Raw genomic sequence first — 19,442 nt, 5'->3', positions numbered from 1 at the left:
ATGCAGAATAAATGGCAGTCCATACATTTTCAGACCGGTGATATATGATCCAATAGATCTTGGAAATAGATTTTGTATTTTTAGATGAGCCTCTGTTCGTTTTTCCTGTCCTTTGATCGATCTCGTGCTCCAGCAGCATGGCCGTCCATTGTTGCAGCAGCTGTACTTAGGTGTGCTTTGTTCTGTCTTTGATGTCTAATACTGTGTCCTGGATTGCTATTACCAGCTGTCTGAGCTCAGGTCACCAATTCCCCTTTCTTGAGTGTCTGAGGGAGACAGAATGGATGCTGGCAGTTTCCTGTCATTACCTATTATTACTGGAGGTAAAGGGGGGGGGCGCGAGGGGAAAGAGAGTGTACAGGGGGCATTTAATGTTCAGTTAAGAGGATTGGTTAAATGGGGTGGTTCCCTAAGAAAAGTACTATGCTGTGATCTGATATTCAAGTCAGTCTAACAGAATAATGCTCTATTGATTGCTGCAGCAGAAACAGATCATGTGCAACATGATTTATGTTTTTTGCCACCCCATCTAACTTAACACAATTGCGGATTTTGTTCTGGGATCCATATTGCGCTTAATGGACCAATTACTCAGTGTGACTTGAACATAAACTGCGTGAGTGACTGACATTTAGACAGCATCGACATTTCACAAGGTCAGACCAATGTTCTGCCGAGTGCGAAGCCGTCCTCCAGTATCTTCATAACAGTGCCAAGCTTTCATCTCTAATGGATCATCGTCAGATACAGTCAGCCGCTGGAAAGATAAATATCATAATTATTCCAACAGTCTTTAGGGAGGGAAGATACCCACATCCAAACTAGAAGCACTGCCTTTGGATAAGCTTATTCTGCAGGAGATCAAAGGCAGACTGTGATTGAACACATTTTAAGGCAAATAATAAACATGAATAAAACATGTCATGGAAGTTTTGCAGGTCCCTCAAGAAGATAATGTGACTAGGTCTGCTGCAGAATTCCTATCAGGTTCACTACTTAAGGAACGAGTGTTATGCAGCTTGAGATAATCACTCACTGAGTGTCACTAAGCAAGATGATTCATATAATGTGCATGATACCGTGCAATGTGCTGTGCAGTTGCATTTCTTTTGTATAATGTTTCATCATTAGCTTCCCTCTTCTCCCTCCCTCTGTCACCCTCTCTCTCTCTCTCTCTCTCACCCTCTCACCGCTGTCTTTCACTGTTCTTCTCTCACGGCTCACTCAGTTGGATGATGGTCAAGGTCCGGTTCTAATGACCACAGTTGCAATGCCAGTGTTCAGTACCAAGAACGAGACTGTAAGTGGAAACAGAGCGCCGATACCAATAGCACATTCACTGTCACTGCCATTATGTTTCCCCAGCTTGTTTTCTCCAGCAAATTTGCAGCTTAATTGAAAAACTGTGCGACTGCTTATTGCATAACTCACATGGAATTACAAATTGTGAAATAATGGTTAATTATGTTTTTGTATTTGATGGGCACTGATTTCAGTTTGATTGCAGTCTGTAAATTAGAATACAGTAGAGCATCACTAATTGATTATATATTACACATTGAGTCTTTAATATCACAAACAGCGGATCTGAAAAAGGCTGTGATGTGGAAGTAACCTTTCGAATGCAACTTAAGAATCTTTGTAATGTGTGTGCTTTCAGAGAAACCGTGGCATCCTGCTAGGCGTGGTTGGGACTGATGTGCCTGTCTCTGAGCTGCTCAAGACCATCCCCAAGTATAAGGTATAAGTCCCAGCATCATTTAGTTATTCCTATAAATAACATATCTCAAAGGATATATGATGTCAATCATTGCACCTTCAGTAATCACAACCAAACCTGTGTATCATCTAAGCTGTATGATTGTGAGTGAGACACTCACCTGAATGCTAAGTGTTACCCACTGTGATAACAAGTTAAAGGATTTAGATTTTTTTTAGGTTTTGTTCATGTTTTGACCCTGATTATTCATCACACCTTCATCAAACCCAATAATAATAAAATTATACACTATGTATACTAAGGCTTTCTGGTAGTGTCCACCACCACATCCCCTGTGCTGATCACTTTTACTTGTGGATCCGAAGCTTGGTTGGGTGTAGCTAAGATTTTGACATTTGAAAGTGTGTTATTCGTCCAAGTGTGGATGAGTATCACCATCCTCTTGTATCGTGCAATTGAGTGTCCCTACAAAGACAAAGATTCTGCCCGTAAAAATCACAAAGAGCTTGATTAGCTAAGATGTACAATAAGGTAGATTTGTCATGCATCCATTCAGTGTTTTTTGTGTGTGTGTGTGTGTGTGTGTGTGTGTGTGTGTGTGTGTGTGTGTGTGTGTGTGTGTGTCATCCTAGCTGGGCATTCACGGCTACGCCTTTGCAATCACCAACAACGGCTACATCCTCACCCATCCAGATCTGCGGCCACTTGTGAGTATTACCTCCAGCACCATTCAAATGCTCTGTAATAAGTTAACCGAGTGTGAACCTTATTATCGTAACAATCCCTTTTAGGGCACAGAGATTGAAGTTCAAATGTATTAATTTATTTTGTACACGCGACTGAGGAATACTAACTCTTGAGTTCATGTCAAGTCAATTACAGATTTCGCTGTCACATCGAGATGCCGATTGACATAGAAAATTAGTGTGTAGTTGTGTGGGTGCTCTATGTGCCGTGCGTGTGTTTTGGCTGCGTGGTGGTATGTAGATGAGGAGAGTGTGTTCCAGGCCTCCGCTGTGCTGTGAATAGACAGAGATACAGCTTTTGAATGGCTGTGATTAACTCCATTGTACTCACTCACTCCTCTCACAAGAGGATGAGGGAAGGGAGTGCAGAGAGGGAGGGGAGGGAGGCTGAGGAGAGCAAGGAACCTGCTTAACGTGAAAATAGGTGCAGGGTGACAAAGCGGGCTGCAACATTGGATGAAAATGCAGAGATATGGAGGGATGAGAGGAGAGCAGACGTGGAGGAGAAGAGTTAACAGACAGTGAGACAGACAGACAGATGGTTTAATAGTGGTCTAATTAAAGATGTTAATGAAGGGTGTTTAACAACTAATGAGGGGTGGGACTCTGCCCTCACTGACAGATGAATGGAGAGGAGGACTCGCAAGTACACACACGCAGCAGATGCACAAACACATATCATACTCATTAATAAACTCAATACTCTTGCCTCTATCATCCTTATTTAATGTTCATATCAAACAGGATCATGCAGGTAACCAGGGAGGGACGGGGTTGATTAAAGGAATAATTTGACATTTTGGGGAGTACACTAATTCAATACCACTGTCATATCTGTCCCTTAAATGTGAAGACAACAAGGCCAGCTTAGCCTGGTTAGCTCACAGTGATAACAAGACTCCAGGAAGTCACTGCCAGTGCCTAACTCTGTGTGAAACTACATCTCCTCTGTTTGTGTACTAATTAAGTAGATGAGATATGACATCTTAATAGTGAGCTTTCAGGCTGCTGGTAGGGTTAGACAGAGCCAGGCTAGCTGTTTCCCCCGGCTTCCAGTGTTCATGCAAACCTTACTGTCTCCTGTTTCCTGTCCTGACAGAAAGTAAATTATTAATGTGCCCTATCATTTGTCATTTATTTGCTGCTTTCAGGTTCTCAGACGCTGCTTTCGCCTGGTTTATATTATTGTGAACTGAATCACTGGGTTTGAACAAAACAAACAATTTGAGAACATCACCTTGGGCCATTGTGACAGGGATTTTTACATTTTAATGGCGTAATAATTATGATGATGATGATGATGATTTGGAATCTAGGAAAAAAGGAATTTATACATCGTGAAAATAATGTTTAGGTGCAGCCCTATTGTACGCTGCAGTGTATCTCTGTCTGTGCATGCGTGTGTGTTTACATGGACCTGTGTGCTCAGTATGGAGATGGCAAGAAGCGAAGGAAGCCAAACTACAGCAGTGTGGATCTGTCCGAGGTGGAATGGGAGGATAAGGATGACACGGTGAGACACTTGTGGTGAATCTACGCTGAGCATCATCACGGTACCCCTCTCCATAAAAAAATCTGAAGTTTGAGAGTTGGTATGTGCTTTGTGCTGCCAGCTGAGAAATGCCATGGTCAACAGGAAGACAGGGACCTTCTCCATGGAGGTGAAGAAGAGTGTTGACAAAGGGGTGAGCAATCCAAAATTCAGAAATGCACACACAAACACACACGAGCAAGCACTTTTCTGATGGTCCCAAAGGGTGTGCCAGAGAAAATACGCAGCAGGGAGAATCCACTCTGCCAAGGGGTGGTTACACTTGGCACAGTGATGTACAGGATTGACTTGGGGATTTTGTTTCAGATTTTGTGTGCTCTGCATGCACGGGTGTGTGTGTGTGTGTGTGTCTGTGTGTGAGCCCCTTATCTCCACCGTGCACATGTTGCTGAATACAGGAGAGACAGCAGCCCAATGATTCTCTTTTACTACTTGCCTGTCTGAGAGAGAGAGAGAGAGAGAGGCATTCAGGTGTGTGTGATTGTGTGCGTCTGTGTGTGTGTGTGCGCACACGTGCACTTTGCATTTTCAAAGCTCAGTAAAGAGCATTATACATTAGCCTGATTATTAAGCATTCAATATGTAAATGCATATCTGCACACACAAATACACACACACTCAAATGTACACACACATGCATATTCACAATCCTTATCGAAATACTGCAAAAAAACAACAACACATATCCGCCTGCAGAGTAACAGGTCATGTGGTAGACTGCCAACCACAGCATGCACTCTCTGCACCACTAGATGGAGCCAGACTGCAGGGAATCACATCAGATTACTGCCATCGCACTGCCTACTGTTTACTGTAGCGTATAATGGAGCGTATTAATCTCTTTTATTTCAGAAACGTGTACTGGTGTTGCATAATGATTACTACTACACAGACATCAAGGGGACTCCTTTCAGGTAATGCAGCTGGAGACATTTCTATGAGCAGTGAACAAAGTTTAAAGTGACCGAACCATCACTATTCGCAGTTTTCTTTGCACAACAAAGAGCTGGTAGTGAGCTGTCTTTTTAGAAAGCGTTCTTATTTTTAGCCTAGGGGTAGCTCTTTCCAGAGGCCACGGGAAGTTTTTCTTCAGAGGGAATGTCACAGTGGAGGAAGGTAGGAAATCCTCCCTTTTCCTTCTCTGCTATCCTTACTTTTACTCTTTCATTGTCCTTGCGTCTCTGTTTCTCACTTCTGGAAGTTTTCAGATACTCTACTAAGGAAGAAAATAGTAATACCACATTTTACATATAATACCATATGATATTTAATACTCCATTGCGAGTAAAAGTCCTGCCGTCAGAATTTTACTGAAGTAAAAATACAAAAGTATTTTAGAGCCGTTCACAGAAAAGAGAAATATTTGTTTTATATAATTCATATTTTACAGTGTTTAATTTTCTAAGGATAAGTAGCTCTAGAGTTTCAGTGCAGAATGCTTAATTAATGACTGCAGTCAGTGAGTAATGATTGCAGCCTGATTAATTAATTAATTAATGACATGTTATTTATTAGAACCATAGAGACAAGGCGACCTCACAAGTCTTTGATGTACTTACAGTGTTTAACTTGTTTATTGTGTTACTATGTTTCCTTTTTTTTATGTTTTAGTGATGAAAGTTTTTGCAGTAGACTTTTGAAATGAACAGCATGGACCAGGAATTTTATTGAAACGTGCATCACCTATACATTAGGACTCCAAAGCTTAAGTGGGCATTTTCAGGAAATTGATGGCGCCAGACTAACATTGCTTAAGTATTCAAAGTATATATACTGATGCAGAATGCCCCTTTTCAGATGTTTAAAATATTATAAGATTGTAATTACTAATGGATTAACATGTAAACAGCATTTTGGTATTGTAGCTGGTTGAGGTGGAGGTAATTTTATCTAGTTTTTATAATAATAATAATAATAATAATAATAATAATAATTTTATTTGTATAGCACTTATAATGTTTAACAGTTTGATTAAGAACAATTATTTTATAAGATGATCGCATTTATGTAAAATCTACAAAGTATTGTGTCACTGTAGCTTTGAATTAACTATAAATGTAGAAAAGTAAAAAGTTCAAAAGCTCTCTCTCTCTCTCTCTCTCTCTCTCTCTCTCTCTCTCTCTCTCTCTCTCTCTCTCTCTCTCTCTCACTCACTAGTAATATAATGATAATGAAATTAAATAAAAACCCACAATTGGTCAGGAAGTTAAATATTTCTTTAGTGGCTCCTTCGGTGTGTTGTACTTGTCCATGTGTTGAAATTGCATGTGCCTGCACCCCCCCACCCCCCCACCCCCCCCGCCTATGTGTGCCTCTCTGTGTCTATTTTCATGTCCAGCCTCATGCACGTTAATATTCATGCGGTGGTGGTGGTGTGTGTGTCTGTGTCTGTGTGTTTCTCTAAACATGTCCATCATGCGGAGCCCTCTGAGCATGACTTGGCTCTTCCTGATCTAATCAGACCTGTCACATCCATTCAAAAAACACATTTTTCACCTCTGGTGTGTGTGTTTGGGAGTGTGTGTGCATTTGGGGTGTAGATGCCTACCCCTATTATTATGAGTTCATATCGAGTGCTTTTGCTGATTTAGTTTGAGATATATACGATAGTTCTTATTTTGTTACAGGGCTTCATGACCTGGAGCATCCAGATGTAGCACTGGCAGACGAATGGTAAGAGTATATCAACACCGCTGTATGTTTCCGCTCTGACAATATCCGCATGTCTTACTCAAATGACGTTGTGACTGGACTATATCCAAAATAACTCCCTATTATTAAATCAAGGAAATCTGTAATCTTACTACAATACAAGAGTTATATAACAGCGTTTGGATCTGCAGGACTTTGACTTGATGGTTTGTGTCACTAGATGACTTGTGGTCACCAGGATCGGGAAGCAACATCTAAACAAATTACAGTAAACGCTTTTCAAACTAATGCTTGTAAATGGGAAAACCGTCTTTGTTTTACTTCACATTTTATTCATCACGCTGTAGTTGCAATGAAAGAGCAACTGAGAGCAATGAGATTACATGATGGATCTTGAGTTGTGATTAGAATCTGAGTCATCTGAACGCTCAGATTTCAAATAGCTGTTACCAGATTGTTTTACATGGTATTATAACTAACGTCCTTATTGTCTTTTCTTGTTATATTGTAGGACATACTGCAACACAGACGAGCACCCAGAGCACCGCTACCTGTCCCAAATAGAGGCAATCAAACTCTACCTCAGTGGACACGAACCCCACCTCCAATGTTGGTTGATAAACTGCAAACCCTCCATTCCTCTCTCTGCTCATAGAATTATTTCTCATCATCAGTGGCCCTTCGTGATGTATAAAATATATACATATTTGCCTTGTTAGGTGACAAGGAGCTGATTCAGGAGGTTCTCTTTGACGCAGTGGTGACCGCCCCTTTGGAGGCATACTGGACGAGTCTCGTGCTCAATAAGTCTGAGTGTGTCATTCACTCTGCTCTTGTTTTTCCATGTTCTGATTGAAAATGTTTCTTTATAAACTCAACACAAACTGAAAAATAATTCACACTGAAAGTGGTATTGTTAGCGATGATGCTACAGACATAATGCAGTTTTTACTTTGATCTAAGGCACTTGTTAAAAGCCTCTGTTCTGTTTTAATGATGCTGATCACAAACTTAGAGTTTTACACTAATGCAGGTCAATGTATGTATTTGTCATACGACACAGAAACTCTGATAAAGGGGTGGAGATAGCCTACCTGGGCACGAGAACGGGCCTGTCCAGAATCAACCTGTTTGTGGTGCCTGACGAGCTTACAAACCAGTAAGTATGCATTCAGTCTTTGTGTGTAAACACAGGTATGAGCGTTGGAGTTCACATGTTGATTGTCTCCTTGTTTGTGATTTCTTTGAGTATATGCAATATTATGTGTTGTGCGTGCATCCTCTGTATCATCGTCAACTCTCTTTCCTGTCTGCTTCAAGAGACTTCCTGACAGCTGAAGACAAAGAGGGGGTGTTCAACGCCGATCACTTCCCCCTGTGGTACAAGAGAGCAGCAGAACAAGTTCCTGGTACCTTTGTCTACTCTCTGCCATTCAACACAGGTTAGTTTAAACTGTCAATTTTCAAGAGATGATGAAGCCAGTTATTGCTTAAATTCCTTTTTAGTCCTACACAGTAGCCATTACTCAGCTGACATAATAAAACAAACCACCAATTGTCTGGAGGTTTATTGAAAATGAAGTTTGCAAGAGTTATAAGACACACTATTAGGTAATTTAGAAGAAGTTTAAATTTTGCCAAATGCACATATATAACTGTACACCCACTTGTGTTAGAACAACTTTTTTTTCCAAATTTCCTCTATCCCCTCTTTTCCTCTTTCACCCATATTTGGTCGTTTTCTCTCGCCATGCATCTCTACCTCCCCTTCCTCTCTTATTAATTCTGGGCTGTGTTCTTGTGGACAGGACTGATTGCTGTGGGTTGAAATAAGATATGTTACGAAGAGGTTCAGCCCTTTCCATACTGACTTGGCCAGAATACACACACACAAACACACACTCACCAAAAAGGCGCACGCACACACACACACACACACACACACACACACACACACACACACACACACACACACACACACACAGGCACCTCACGCATATGTAGTTTAACTATGTCTCTATGAAATGGTTTCTCCTCCAAAGGGAGAATGTGTTCTCATCTGTCCTCAGCCTCAGGCTTTCCATTAGTGCCAGCTAATACAAGTGATCTGAAAGCCTCTTATTTACTCGCCGGACTTGCCTTGGATGCACTCTTCCTCTCAGGACTGTGGCAGTTAGCTGTAGCCATGAAATAGTACTTTGTGGTATTTATGTTCAGTGTTTCTCTCTCCAATCACCCTGTGGTCAGTTCAGAACTAATAGAAGGAATTATGATATGACTCTAACGTGAACTCTGTGTGTGTGTGTGTGTGTGTGTGTGTGTGTGTGTGTGTGGTTGTGTGTGTGTGTGTGGTTTTTTTTTTTTATGTGCGTGGCGTAGGATCAGAAAACAAGAGTGTTGTATTGGCCAGCACTGCCATTCAGCTTCTGGATGAGAGGAAATCACCCATAGCTGCGGGTAAGTGGGGACTCAAGTGGCTCTTTCTTTCTCACACACTTCTACATCGACGGAGGCTGCAATACTCTTCCTTCCACTGCTATTTAGACTTTGTTTTCCTGGTCTACACTTGTCTACCCCTTCTTCTTTTCCTCCTTTTGAGTTGAAACACTCACTTCCCACACATTCTGACTGTGCTGCTTTTTCTGTCCGTGCGCTTGCCCCTGCATGAATGTATGCTCATAAGAAGGCGAGAGCGCTGCATAGGACAGACGTTTGCATCCATGAGTATTTATACCTAAATATATTTATAGAAACCAGTTTCATAAATGCCTTTTGCGCCTTCGTTCATTTGCTTCTGTGCTTATTTAAGGCATATTGTGGCCGAGAGGATTTCATTGTGGTCGGCCTCATCTCACGTCCTGGTGACTCAGAAAGCCCACAATGTCACGCCCATGTAACACAACTTGGTGCAATCAGCAAGATGGTGGTATGAAGTGCGGCCCTTGTTCTGTGTGCCATCAGCTTGGTTAAAGAGGAAAGGAACTGTAGATTAAATGGAAGAAATTGGTAGAAAGGTGGGGGATATAGATGTATGGTTTCATAGTAGTTGTGCTTTTATCTTTGGGACAGTTGTTATATGACATCATTCATTACCCGCCTCTCCCCAGTGGCACAAGGTGTCAGTGTTTTGTGTCTTGCAGCATTTTCACTGTGGTGCCGTATAGTGCAGACCACATGTTTGGGGGCAGACTTATATTTTTGTTTGCAAGTAATTAACATGAAGAAATTTGGAAGCACCTTGTTTGCCAAAATGAGAGTCTTTATTACAGCTTCAGACATATTGAGCAAAATACATACAAAGTCGCTAAAATACGCAGATAGTAGATGATGTGTTTCTGGCTCAATGCTATTCCTCAAGCGGCTATGCTTGTAGGACGGTGCCTCCAACTTTCTTTATGTTTTTCCTCTGCAGGCCTTTTGGAAGTCCTGTTTTACATTGAGAGCTTTTGTGAGCACACAGTACAAATCTCATGAATAAGCAAGTTATTCTATTCAAATACAGTGCGTAATATGTGGAGTATTGTAATTCTTTCCACCGCCCAACATATTTTGCACAGACCAATGCGAAGCATAGCTTTTGCCTCATATTAAAAACTTCCTCTGATGATTGTCTCTAAAGTCTCCTGTCAACAGATGAGGGCCATTAATGTCAGCAGAGGAATCGCAGAAAGAGATCTGGACAGAGGAAAGGAAAAAAAACTGAAGAGAGGAGAAAGAGGAAAATCTTTTGGAAATGCAGAGATAAGAGAAGAAATAAAAGGGCAGAGAAAGAGAAAATTATTTCACGGTGCCTGAATGCGTTGACATGAAAGAAGTGCATTGTGGGTACCCTTGGCCTGGGGGAAACCACTGGAGCAGAAGGACAAAGATGGGAGAGTCTGTGCGGTGCCACAGCGCACATGCACACAGAACATGCATCAGATTTCTAGCAGAGTGGTACACAAGCAGCCCACAGTTTACACCAGCCCACAGCATCATTTGACCCTGTCAACTTGATCACTATTGTTTTAAGATCAGCATCGTTCTCTCAAATCCCGTTAAGCAGCAATCCAAATGACTAATCAGTAAAGAGGTCTCATGAATACCCTATTGTTACGTTGGATGCTGATATACAGTGATGATGATCATGCTTGTCAGATCGGGGGATGTCTGTAAGGATGATTTTATATAAGAGAGTCAGATGGGAGGAGAGATGTAGGCTAGAATGCAAATTTAGCGTGGGCCGGTTAGGGCCAGTTTTCACTGCCCTGCGCTCCACTGAGCTGTAGACTTGTGAATACGCTAATACACTAACTTAACAGGACAGGCTGATGACATCACACGCCACGGGCCCTGCAGACATCGCTTGAGTCACAATGTTACCGTGTGCATACATACACACGTGTGTATGCCTGCGTGTGCGTGTGCGTGTGCGCGTGCGTCTCAGTATTTGTGGTCACATCCTGAGCCACGTGCAGTGAGTCTGCTGCCATAATATACAGAGCCATGAAACTCAGGTCAGGCGTTAAGACCAAAGGCATCTGTGTACATTCATGCGCCTCCACACTACACTGAGCAAGCTAAAAATCACTGCTGATGGCGCGTTATCGATACATAGATAATGTAATAATGGATGTTTGGGATGTATACAGAAAGCTAGGTTTTTAATAGAATCTAAAAACATTGAATATCCTCTAAGAGAAACAGACACAGAAATCCGATTTCCCAATGACCCTGACATTGGATTATGTAATATTTTCAGATTCCCTTGCGACCATACCAGTGAACTCAATCAGAAAAAGAAAAAGAAGAAATATCCTGAAGGGAAATATGATGTCATAGATAGAAATATATTCACATTAATCTCTTACAAGTGGGAAATGATTAATACATCAAGAACAATCCACAGTAATTTCATAGAAATATGCGTGTGCGTTTTACCATTGTCTCTTGTCAGGTTATTTGACATAATTATGATTCAACAGAATCTTCATTAACTGAAAGAATAAAAAAAGATAATGTTACTGTTCCAGCAACACATTAAACTGAGGGGCATAAACCCCCATGCGGTGTCATCTTATTTCATTGTAACTCCTTAAATGAGGGGTATTTTCCTGCTTTTTTGACAAATTGGTTTTACTATCTTCCCACTCTTTTTACAAAATACCCCTCTTTTAAAGATGCTTTCTCCATTTAAGGATGCATGCTTTCTCAAACTAGTTGCCAGTATACATACAGCAATCAGGTAAAATGTTTCCCTTTATTTTATATGATACATACTGAAGGACACGACTACCATTATTTATGTCAGCATCAACTCACAAACAAGACTCAACTGTTGTCAAAAACTGGAGATCTAAAAGTTTGTATGTTTGTGGGTGTGACTGTGCGCAACAGGGTCAGTATTCAGACTTATGAACCCATGAAGTCGTAGAAAAACAATGAGGCTGAGTCCAGGTTTTGTTGTTGTTTTCGTTTTAGTTTGTTTCATTATTGCTTCAACGAATCTTCACTTCAGTCTTCAGAAAAATATCCTTTAAGAAAGCGTTTTTCTTCCTCAAAACTACATCACGTTATTAGGCACAAACTCTTAAATCCTCTATAAATATGTGCATACAGTGTACATCTCCGCGCACACACACTCAAGCACAAATGAAACACTGACACAAACACTCACTCGCTCATACTCTCACACCAAAGATACAGACAACTTAGATCATAACCTGACAGCAGCTGCCTACTATGAGTTTTCAAAATTACCTCAAAATCAGACTCAAAAACAACAACCAAAAGACAACCAAAGTCTAAAATCCATATTTTGAAATACCAGAGCTTTACTATTATACCTACAAATACACAATTATAAATATATAGCGATTTCTCAGACAAAATGGAATTGATTCTTTTTGGATTCTTTGGCCTGCCCCTCAAACCCGCATACAGAAGAAGATACTCTTCTCATCAGTGCATAGTCAAATACCTGTGGAATTTAGCTACCCAAGTCTCAGAAAGGAGGTGAACATACACGCACACACACACAAAGAATCTCCCTCTCTTTTTTTCTCACAAGCACACATGCACTAACACGTACACGGCATCCAGAAAGGATTAGGTTAAAGGGTTGAGGCCCGAGTTTCAAGTCCAGGGTTCATGTTATCATATCCTAGGCGATAGCATTCTCCAGTGGTTCCTTCTCATCTGCTGTGGCATGATCTGCCCCCTGCGCCGCTGCCAACTCCTCGTTCTTCTTCAGCTCCCGCTGATATTTGGCCATGATAGCAGCGTAGGCGCAGCCATACACTGCTGCAGCCAGCATCATCAGACACACGATCCCACACACTACGCCGGTGATGATCACTGTGGCAATTGCGTGGCGCAAGTTGACAGGCCGCTGCCTCTGCTTAGCTTCACACTCTGGAAGACTCCCTCCCCCTCCTCCTCCTCCTCCTCCTCCCCCACCGCCAAAGCCCTCCCCCATTGCCATGGGGACATGGAGAGCGTGGCTAGAGGGATGAGCATGGTTGCCATGGGTGTGGCCTCGCAGTAATCTCTCAGACTCCAGGTGGTGTATGTTAGCGAACAGGTAATGGTAGCTTGTGGTCATGCAGGCGTGGAAGAGCTGATAGGGGACTTTCTGCAGGTCTCTTTCCCTCATTTCTTCTGGCTGAGAGCAAATCACCTCATCCACCACTCCACCTTGGGATCAGAGTTAAATAGTTAGAGCAGAGAGGGATGCTAAAAGAGAGACTGAGGGGCAGGGAAGAAGAAGGAGGCATGCATCAATCAGCTGTGTATTATAAGCACATTACCTGCTCTTAATTGCCTTTTCCTTTTTGGCAGTTTACTACAGAGAAGGACCCAGTCCTCATCATCATAGCTGAGTCTGAACCAGCCCATTACTTCAAATATTTATTAATCTGGGATGTAATAGCTGACTTTAATGGGCCATATTAACAAGTGTGATATGATTAACAACGCAACCACTTTAGCCGTATTAATGGAGTCTGTTGGAGAAGGCACAGGTTGAGTTAGGACTTCATCAGCTGCCCTGTTTGTCCTGTAAATCTCTTTATTATTCTTCTCTCTCAGTATCCATGTCAAGCATGCTCGGTCACACACTTCCTCTCCGCCTGCTTGATTAACCACTGGCTTTCTATTAAGCACACATCCTTGTATCGGAGTCCATTGTTCTGTTCTGCAGTAATTAGAATTTTCAGCCTTTAAGACGAAAGCTGTGTCAGGGTAATGTAGGCATGTAGGCGGGTCAGCCAACTCCAAGCGAGCCTGGCTTTCACTGTACAGTGGTTATTTTGTTATCTAATGCATGCTGGGGTTGGTCTACCATGGAAAATAATGTAGTCTGCAATTTAACTCTTAATCACAGATATACGCTCTATCTCTGGCTGTAGAGATAACAACCGCGCTTACAGGGGCTGCTGCACAGAGTGCCTGATATCACAACATTATTCAGGAGATTCTTATTGCTGCAGGGCACTTTTTGCAAAGCTTTAAGATCCAGCAATGTGAGTGAACCAACAGTCATTAAAAAGACTCCACTATAAACGTTGTAAATCGTCTTCATAACATTACCCAATAGGGGACAGCACACAGTACTCATCGTATGTTAATAATAGAGTAAAAGCCAAAACAACCTAAATTCCTTCCACAGCTACATCCCAAACAACAAGAGACACACATACACACGCGCTCATTCCACCATCTTTAATAACTGGACAGAGCTTTTAGCCTGGTCTTAACTCCACTGTGTCAATCTCTCCAAGGACAAAATATATAAACATTATGTCCATTTGGGGTTTGTCTATTTTAATCCCTGAAAGAGGCTCTCCACTATCTTTCTTCTCTAGTACATCAGTAGTTTCAGGATCCTTTTCTCAGTATTTCTCAATGTAATATTACCGGAATTTCTACTGTGCCAAGCAGGAAAGGCATTGAGATGAATGAATGCTGGAAACATTGCAGACATTCCCAGCTATGGCCAAGAGCTACTAGTGGTCTAACCTTTGAAGAGGTAGGTCTCCAGCCAGAGTTTGAGGCCTATGAGTTGGCAGTCACACCTCCAGGGGTTGCCTCGTAGTGTGAGGCTGTCCAGGCGGGTTAGGGCCTCCAACAGGGAGCGGTCCATTCGTGTTAGCCTGTTGTGCGCTAGCCCCAGGTGGCTAAGGTTCCTCAAACTGTCCCCCATGGCTCCAGGGAAACCCCACAGGCTGGAGAGAGGGACGTGGCAAGGAAACAAGATGGGATACCATGAGTTATGTGCAATCAAGTTTACAGTGTGCATTGTTCGGCAAAGGAAATTAGATCTGTTACAGTTTTGTTGCTTAACCTGTTGTGCGAGAGGTCGAGGTGTGAAAGCGAGCGGATAGGTCCAAGCAACCGCTTGTCAAGCTCTCTCAGGCTGTTGTGGGCCAAGCTGAGGCGCTGTAGAGTTCTGAGACCCAGCAGAGCGGTCGGTGAGACAGATGTTATAGAGTTATTAGATAGATCGAGAATGCGTACAAGGGGTATTTCTCTGAAAGCCATGGTTCCCAGCCCCCTGATACGGTTGTCTTGAAGATACAGTTCTTGGGTGTCTGGATGCAGTCGTCGGGGGATGTCGTACAGGCCTCGCCCCCGGCAGTCCACTACTTTGGTGTTGCTGTTGCAGCTACACTCCTTTGGACAGGCATGTGACAAAGACAGGAGGGAGAGGAGGGCACACGCCAGTACCACTGCGGAGAGAGGGGAATATCGGATTAAACATCTAAAAGTACATTTGTGTATTTGCAGCTGATTTGAAAAAAATTGAGAAAAAAATTGAGATGCATCTATATTTTAAAAGTTATTTTCTAGGTTGACATAAGTGGACGACTATGTACATTTACGCCACAGTCTTCAACTGCCATCATGATCACCTTCCCTGTAGTACATAAATGCCACAGAAGATGTTTAAAATAAATTCCAAGATTGATACTTTGATTTGGCGTAAATATAAAAAATGTACATATAAATGCATTTGAAAATGAAGTCAGATACTGCTGCTGTTTGTCTGATAAACAAGAAAGTACACTTATTACTAATATGCCAACATCCACCTCCCACCCTCCCTTAGACAGTGGCCCTTGGTGACTTTACCAAAGCCTCATAACCCTTCACCCACACTCCACCCACACACAAATCCATACACAGCAGATATTGGGTGACTGATTCCCTTTGAGATGACTTCACATGTCCATTTCTTGTGGAACATTACAGCAGTATTTATAGCACTGGCTGGACTAGCTCGAGGCTCGATGAAATGAATCTCAGACCCAAGCCCGGGCATGTAACTAGCTCACAAGTTACACTCATAGATCCTGAACAGATAGATCAGCTGCACCATGTTCACCCTCTTAAGCACCGCAGTTAAAGCGTTCTTCTGAGCAGGTCAGCAGCCGTGTTCCTAATTAAGAGTGTTTTCACAAATGAGAATGATCTAATTTTCTCCTGTATCAGGCGATACAGGATGAGGCAGCTGTGAGTCTCATATCACTGAGACTTATTTCCACAGTCATATTAGGAAACACTGTGCAGCAGTGCTGTTATTTAGCATTCAGCAGTTAACCAGCAGTATCACTTGGAAAAAAACTAGAGCTGTTGTTCCACTGCTTCCCTGTTCCTTGAATAAACACTATTGTAACATACTGCAGTCTACTAATTAGACTGACAGTGTCCCATTTACAAGCATGTAATTAGCATTTTGTCTTCGCCTGGCTGTTGCACTCTTTGCAGTGGATTGTGATTTATGGGTTTAGAAATATCCAGGCGCAGGTGTTCCCAGGTCTAACCTCAGGTTTTAGTTTGGTACGATGGCAGTGTGTTGTTATGATATGATGTTGCTTGCTTCAACACAACCCATCAGATCATGGCTGGGTTGAGATTTAGCGCGCCATAGTTGCACTACAGCCCAGAGTTAATTGCATCTTTGCAAGTGAAATGAGAGTGTGTGTATGCAAGAGTGCATTCGATCACATGTGCTTACACATGTGTGCACTCATAAACAGACTCATACGCATACAATGCATATATGGACATGCATAAACAGCATCAGCTCAGTGGAGTGTTGTTAACAGCAGCTCTGGAATGAGGTCATCACAGGAGAATGGCTCTTTGCTCTGATGTGTCCCTCCAGCCCAAAGTACACACGGAGAAGCTTGCAGTGACATGCACACAGAGCCCACAAGTATCACTTTAAATCAGCTTGGTGCCAGTGTCAATGCCTGTTTGCAACAGGAGACACTCAGGGGCAATGCTAATGCACAGCTAGGAGCATAAAAGTGTGAATGTAAAGCTGCCATGTGTGTTGCATCCACTCAGTTATACAACAGTTTACACAACATACTAGTCTCAGCAGCCGACCTTGCCATGCACATATACAGTACAAATATACTCGTATACACAAATGCATCTCTGTTGATCTTCTTCCCCAGTGATGTAGCCCCTACCTCTCATATCTGCCAGTCGTCCTTGGGCCTCTTGCGTTCGATCTTCTTTTAGCTCCCTTTTTGGATTCTATTGATTGTCATTGGCTGATGATCCATTAGCCATCAGTGAAGTTGGGATTAGCTGTCCATGATTATCGTCTGTGCACGCTGATATGGTCAATAGGTAGGAATTAAAGAGGCCAAGATCAACAGCAGAAACCTGTGTTGCCCTCAGGATCCCCAGCACTGCCTGCATGGGCATGAAACCCCATCAGAGCCAGCAGATCAGAGCACAGAGCTTACTGCCAGCAGCCAGCCAGTCTGGGAATCACTGGAGTTAGGAAGCTCTGCCTCTCTCTCTATCTCTCTCTCTCTCTCTCTCTCTCTCTCTCTCTCTATCTCTCTCTCTCTCAGCCTCTCTGTCTGTCTCTTGTATTTTTCTTCATGCTGTTTTATTCTGCCTTTGTTTGTATTTTCCCCTTTCTCTTGCTTGATTAGATTTTATTTCTGCTCCTCTGTTGAATCCAAATCAACACTCTGACATTTCTGTTTGTGAGTGTCTCTCTGTCTCTCTCTCTCTCTATTTCTGTTTTGCTTGCTCGCTCTCCCCTGTCCCCAGTTGTATTGGTGAGTGTGACGGTGTGTCATCTCCCAGCGGACAGCTGTGCCTCTTAAATCACAGTGCACACACGTACGCTGACATTCACGTTACCTCCTATTGCTCTGGCAAGAGTTGAGCTAGACAAAATTAGATCTGCATTGCGTTGTGTCTACACAAATACTCAAACACTTCTACTCACAGTGAACACAGTCGGAGGATGCCCGTTGCTGTGGCACGCTCTGATGATATTATGCGTGAGCCGTGGGCAGAAGGGCTGGCAGAACACGCCCCCAGCACAGCAACACAAAACGCACGAATGCACACATACACATACACACACGCACACAGCAGGATATTAAGCTGTTGCAGTAATTTTACATGGATTTCTTTTCTCTTTTTTTTGTGGCATATAAATGGATTGACTGGTAAGCTTATACGAGCTTATGGGTCACTTGAAGGAGAAGCGAAAAATGAACAAAGGAAGAGACAGGAAGAGATTAATGATCAAATCATTTTTAACGATGAATATGATTAAGCTTACAAGCTGACCTTGGCTTGTAGTACCCTCCCTTGCATTTCCCCTGCTGTCCATCCATATTTATATCTGCTCTTCTGCTGAAGGGCATGACAATTATTTCCGTTCTGTCATCTACAGTAAAAACTGAAGTCAATATGTGTCTCCAGCTTATATTTAGTTCATTTTTAGTGGTAAATGTGTTAAGATACCAGCCTTGAGCAATTAATGCACGTATGACGATGCTTTAACAAACAGAAATGCGCATAGAGGGCCGTGCACCTGCACACACACACACACACACACACACGCTCACATACACACATTTGCATCCACGCTCGCATGCACACTTTAGTGATACATAAGCAAATGCACCCTCAAATGTGTGATGACACCTTTGTATTTGCTAAAAGCCCATGATGATGTGCACAGACGGTCTGTTGTGTTTGTGCTGCAACGTCTAAAAATGTTAAGCATCAAGCTACAAAAAAATAAAAAGATGGACAGGAAAAAATAAACATGGCGTACTATTCCTTCTCTGTAGATTGTCATATATTATCACCATGCGTATGTCCTGTGATGCATTGAATGCAAGTGGCATTAAGGCCTGAAGGGCAAACTACAGAGATGGTTTGCATGTGATTTTTTATTCGGTCTTCTGGCTATTTCGGAGAGCTATTTGAGATTTGGCCATCACAGATTTTTTTTGCTTGAGTTTTTCAGCTCTAAAGCACTGAATTGCCTGATAATTTCTAAAAACATCTGAATAGATTTGCTGTATTTGCAACACCAGTTTGTCAAGTCTTCCACAGGAGGGGCCAGTGGAGCATAAGTCTTGTGGACGACCAGCATCCTCAACAACAGCCTCTTGTTCGTCTCATTCTCTGAATGTTGCTCAGCATCTTGACATGATCCGCCCCTGCGCTGTGCAGCAGCCATGGAATTCACCACCAGATTTGCCAAATTCTCTAACAGCTCTGTGCGTTTGTGACATTTGCATGTGAGTTTATGCTTGTCCCAGAGGTGTTTTTGCTGTCACTGGGATGCAAATTGATGCATAGACACTCAAAGAGAAACACACCTACACGCTAAACACCTATGCTTTCCCTTGCTGTAGTACGTACATGAGCACGTATCTGCACACTCAGATGCACGCTTGCGCTGATGGATGTACACTTTTACATGATCCTTATTAGAATCCCAAATACCTGTAGGATT

At 42.4% G+C, this 19,442-nt stretch overlaps 2 protein-coding genes across 5 annotated transcripts in view; one reads left to right on the top strand and one right to left on the bottom strand.

The window, feature by feature from the left end:
- cacna2d3a (calcium channel, voltage-dependent, alpha 2/delta subunit 3a) overlaps nt 1-19,442 on the top strand; it is a 114,856-nt gene that overhangs the window by 76,844 nt on the left and 18,570 nt on the right. For all 4 annotated transcript variants that reach the window (XR_011602406.1, XR_011602407.1, XM_070968102.1 and 1 more), the window contains 13 exons: nt 1,229-1,300; nt 1,661-1,741; nt 2,353-2,427; nt 3,896-3,979; nt 4,080-4,151; nt 4,871-4,932; nt 5,067-5,134; nt 6,646-6,691; nt 7,182-7,279; nt 7,390-7,483; nt 7,734-7,829; nt 7,991-8,112; nt 9,050-9,127. Coding sequence is in view for 2 of the 4 variants with exons in the window: in XM_070968102.1 (XP_070824203.1) it covers nt 1,229-1,300; nt 1,661-1,741; nt 2,353-2,427; nt 3,896-3,979; nt 4,080-4,151; nt 4,871-4,932; nt 5,067-5,134; nt 6,646-6,691; nt 7,182-7,279; nt 7,390-7,483; nt 7,734-7,829; nt 7,991-8,112; nt 9,050-9,127 (1,048 nt within the window). In the remaining 2 variants the exon portion in view is untranslated. The remainder of the gene's footprint in view (nt 1-1,228; nt 1,301-1,660; nt 1,742-2,352; nt 2,428-3,895; nt 3,980-4,079; nt 4,152-4,870; nt 4,933-5,066; nt 5,135-6,645; nt 6,692-7,181; nt 7,280-7,389; nt 7,484-7,733; nt 7,830-7,990; nt 8,113-9,049; nt 9,128-19,442) is intronic.
- Nucleotides 9,915-17,443, bottom strand: LOC139334870 (leucine-rich repeat and transmembrane domain-containing protein 1). The gene is made up of 4 exons (XM_070968105.1): nt 17,131-17,443; nt 14,994-15,378; nt 14,669-14,874; nt 9,915-13,345 (listed from the first exon to the last, which is right to left on the bottom strand). The coding sequence occupies exons 1-4, from the start codon at nt 17,135-17,137 to the stop codon at nt 12,813-12,815; spliced, it is 1,131 nt and encodes a 376-aa protein (XP_070824206.1). The 5' UTR covers nt 17,138-17,443; the 3' UTR covers nt 9,915-12,812.

The sequence above is a fragment of the Chaetodon trifascialis genome, chromosome 8 (assembly GCF_039877785.1).
Source record: "Chaetodon trifascialis isolate fChaTrf1 chromosome 8, fChaTrf1.hap1, whole genome shotgun sequence".
Lineage (NCBI taxonomy): Eukaryota > Metazoa > Chordata > Actinopteri > Chaetodontiformes > Chaetodontidae > Chaetodon > Chaetodon trifascialis.
The sequence above is the reverse complement of the archived record's forward strand: the minus strand, read 5'-3'. Positions and strand labels throughout refer to the sequence as shown.

Excerpts from the sequence above, each read along its gene's own strand:
- LOC139334870 (XM_070968105.1), bottom strand. Across the intron at positions 14,875-14,993 it reads CTCGACCTCTCGCACAACAG|CCTGTGGGGTTTCCCTGGAG; the intron begins GTTAAGCAACAA and ends CCCTCTCTCCAG. Across the intron at positions 13,346-14,668 it reads GGAGACCTACCTCTTCAAAG|GTGGAGTGGTGGATGAGGTG; the intron begins GTTAGACCACTA and ends TCTGATCCCAAG.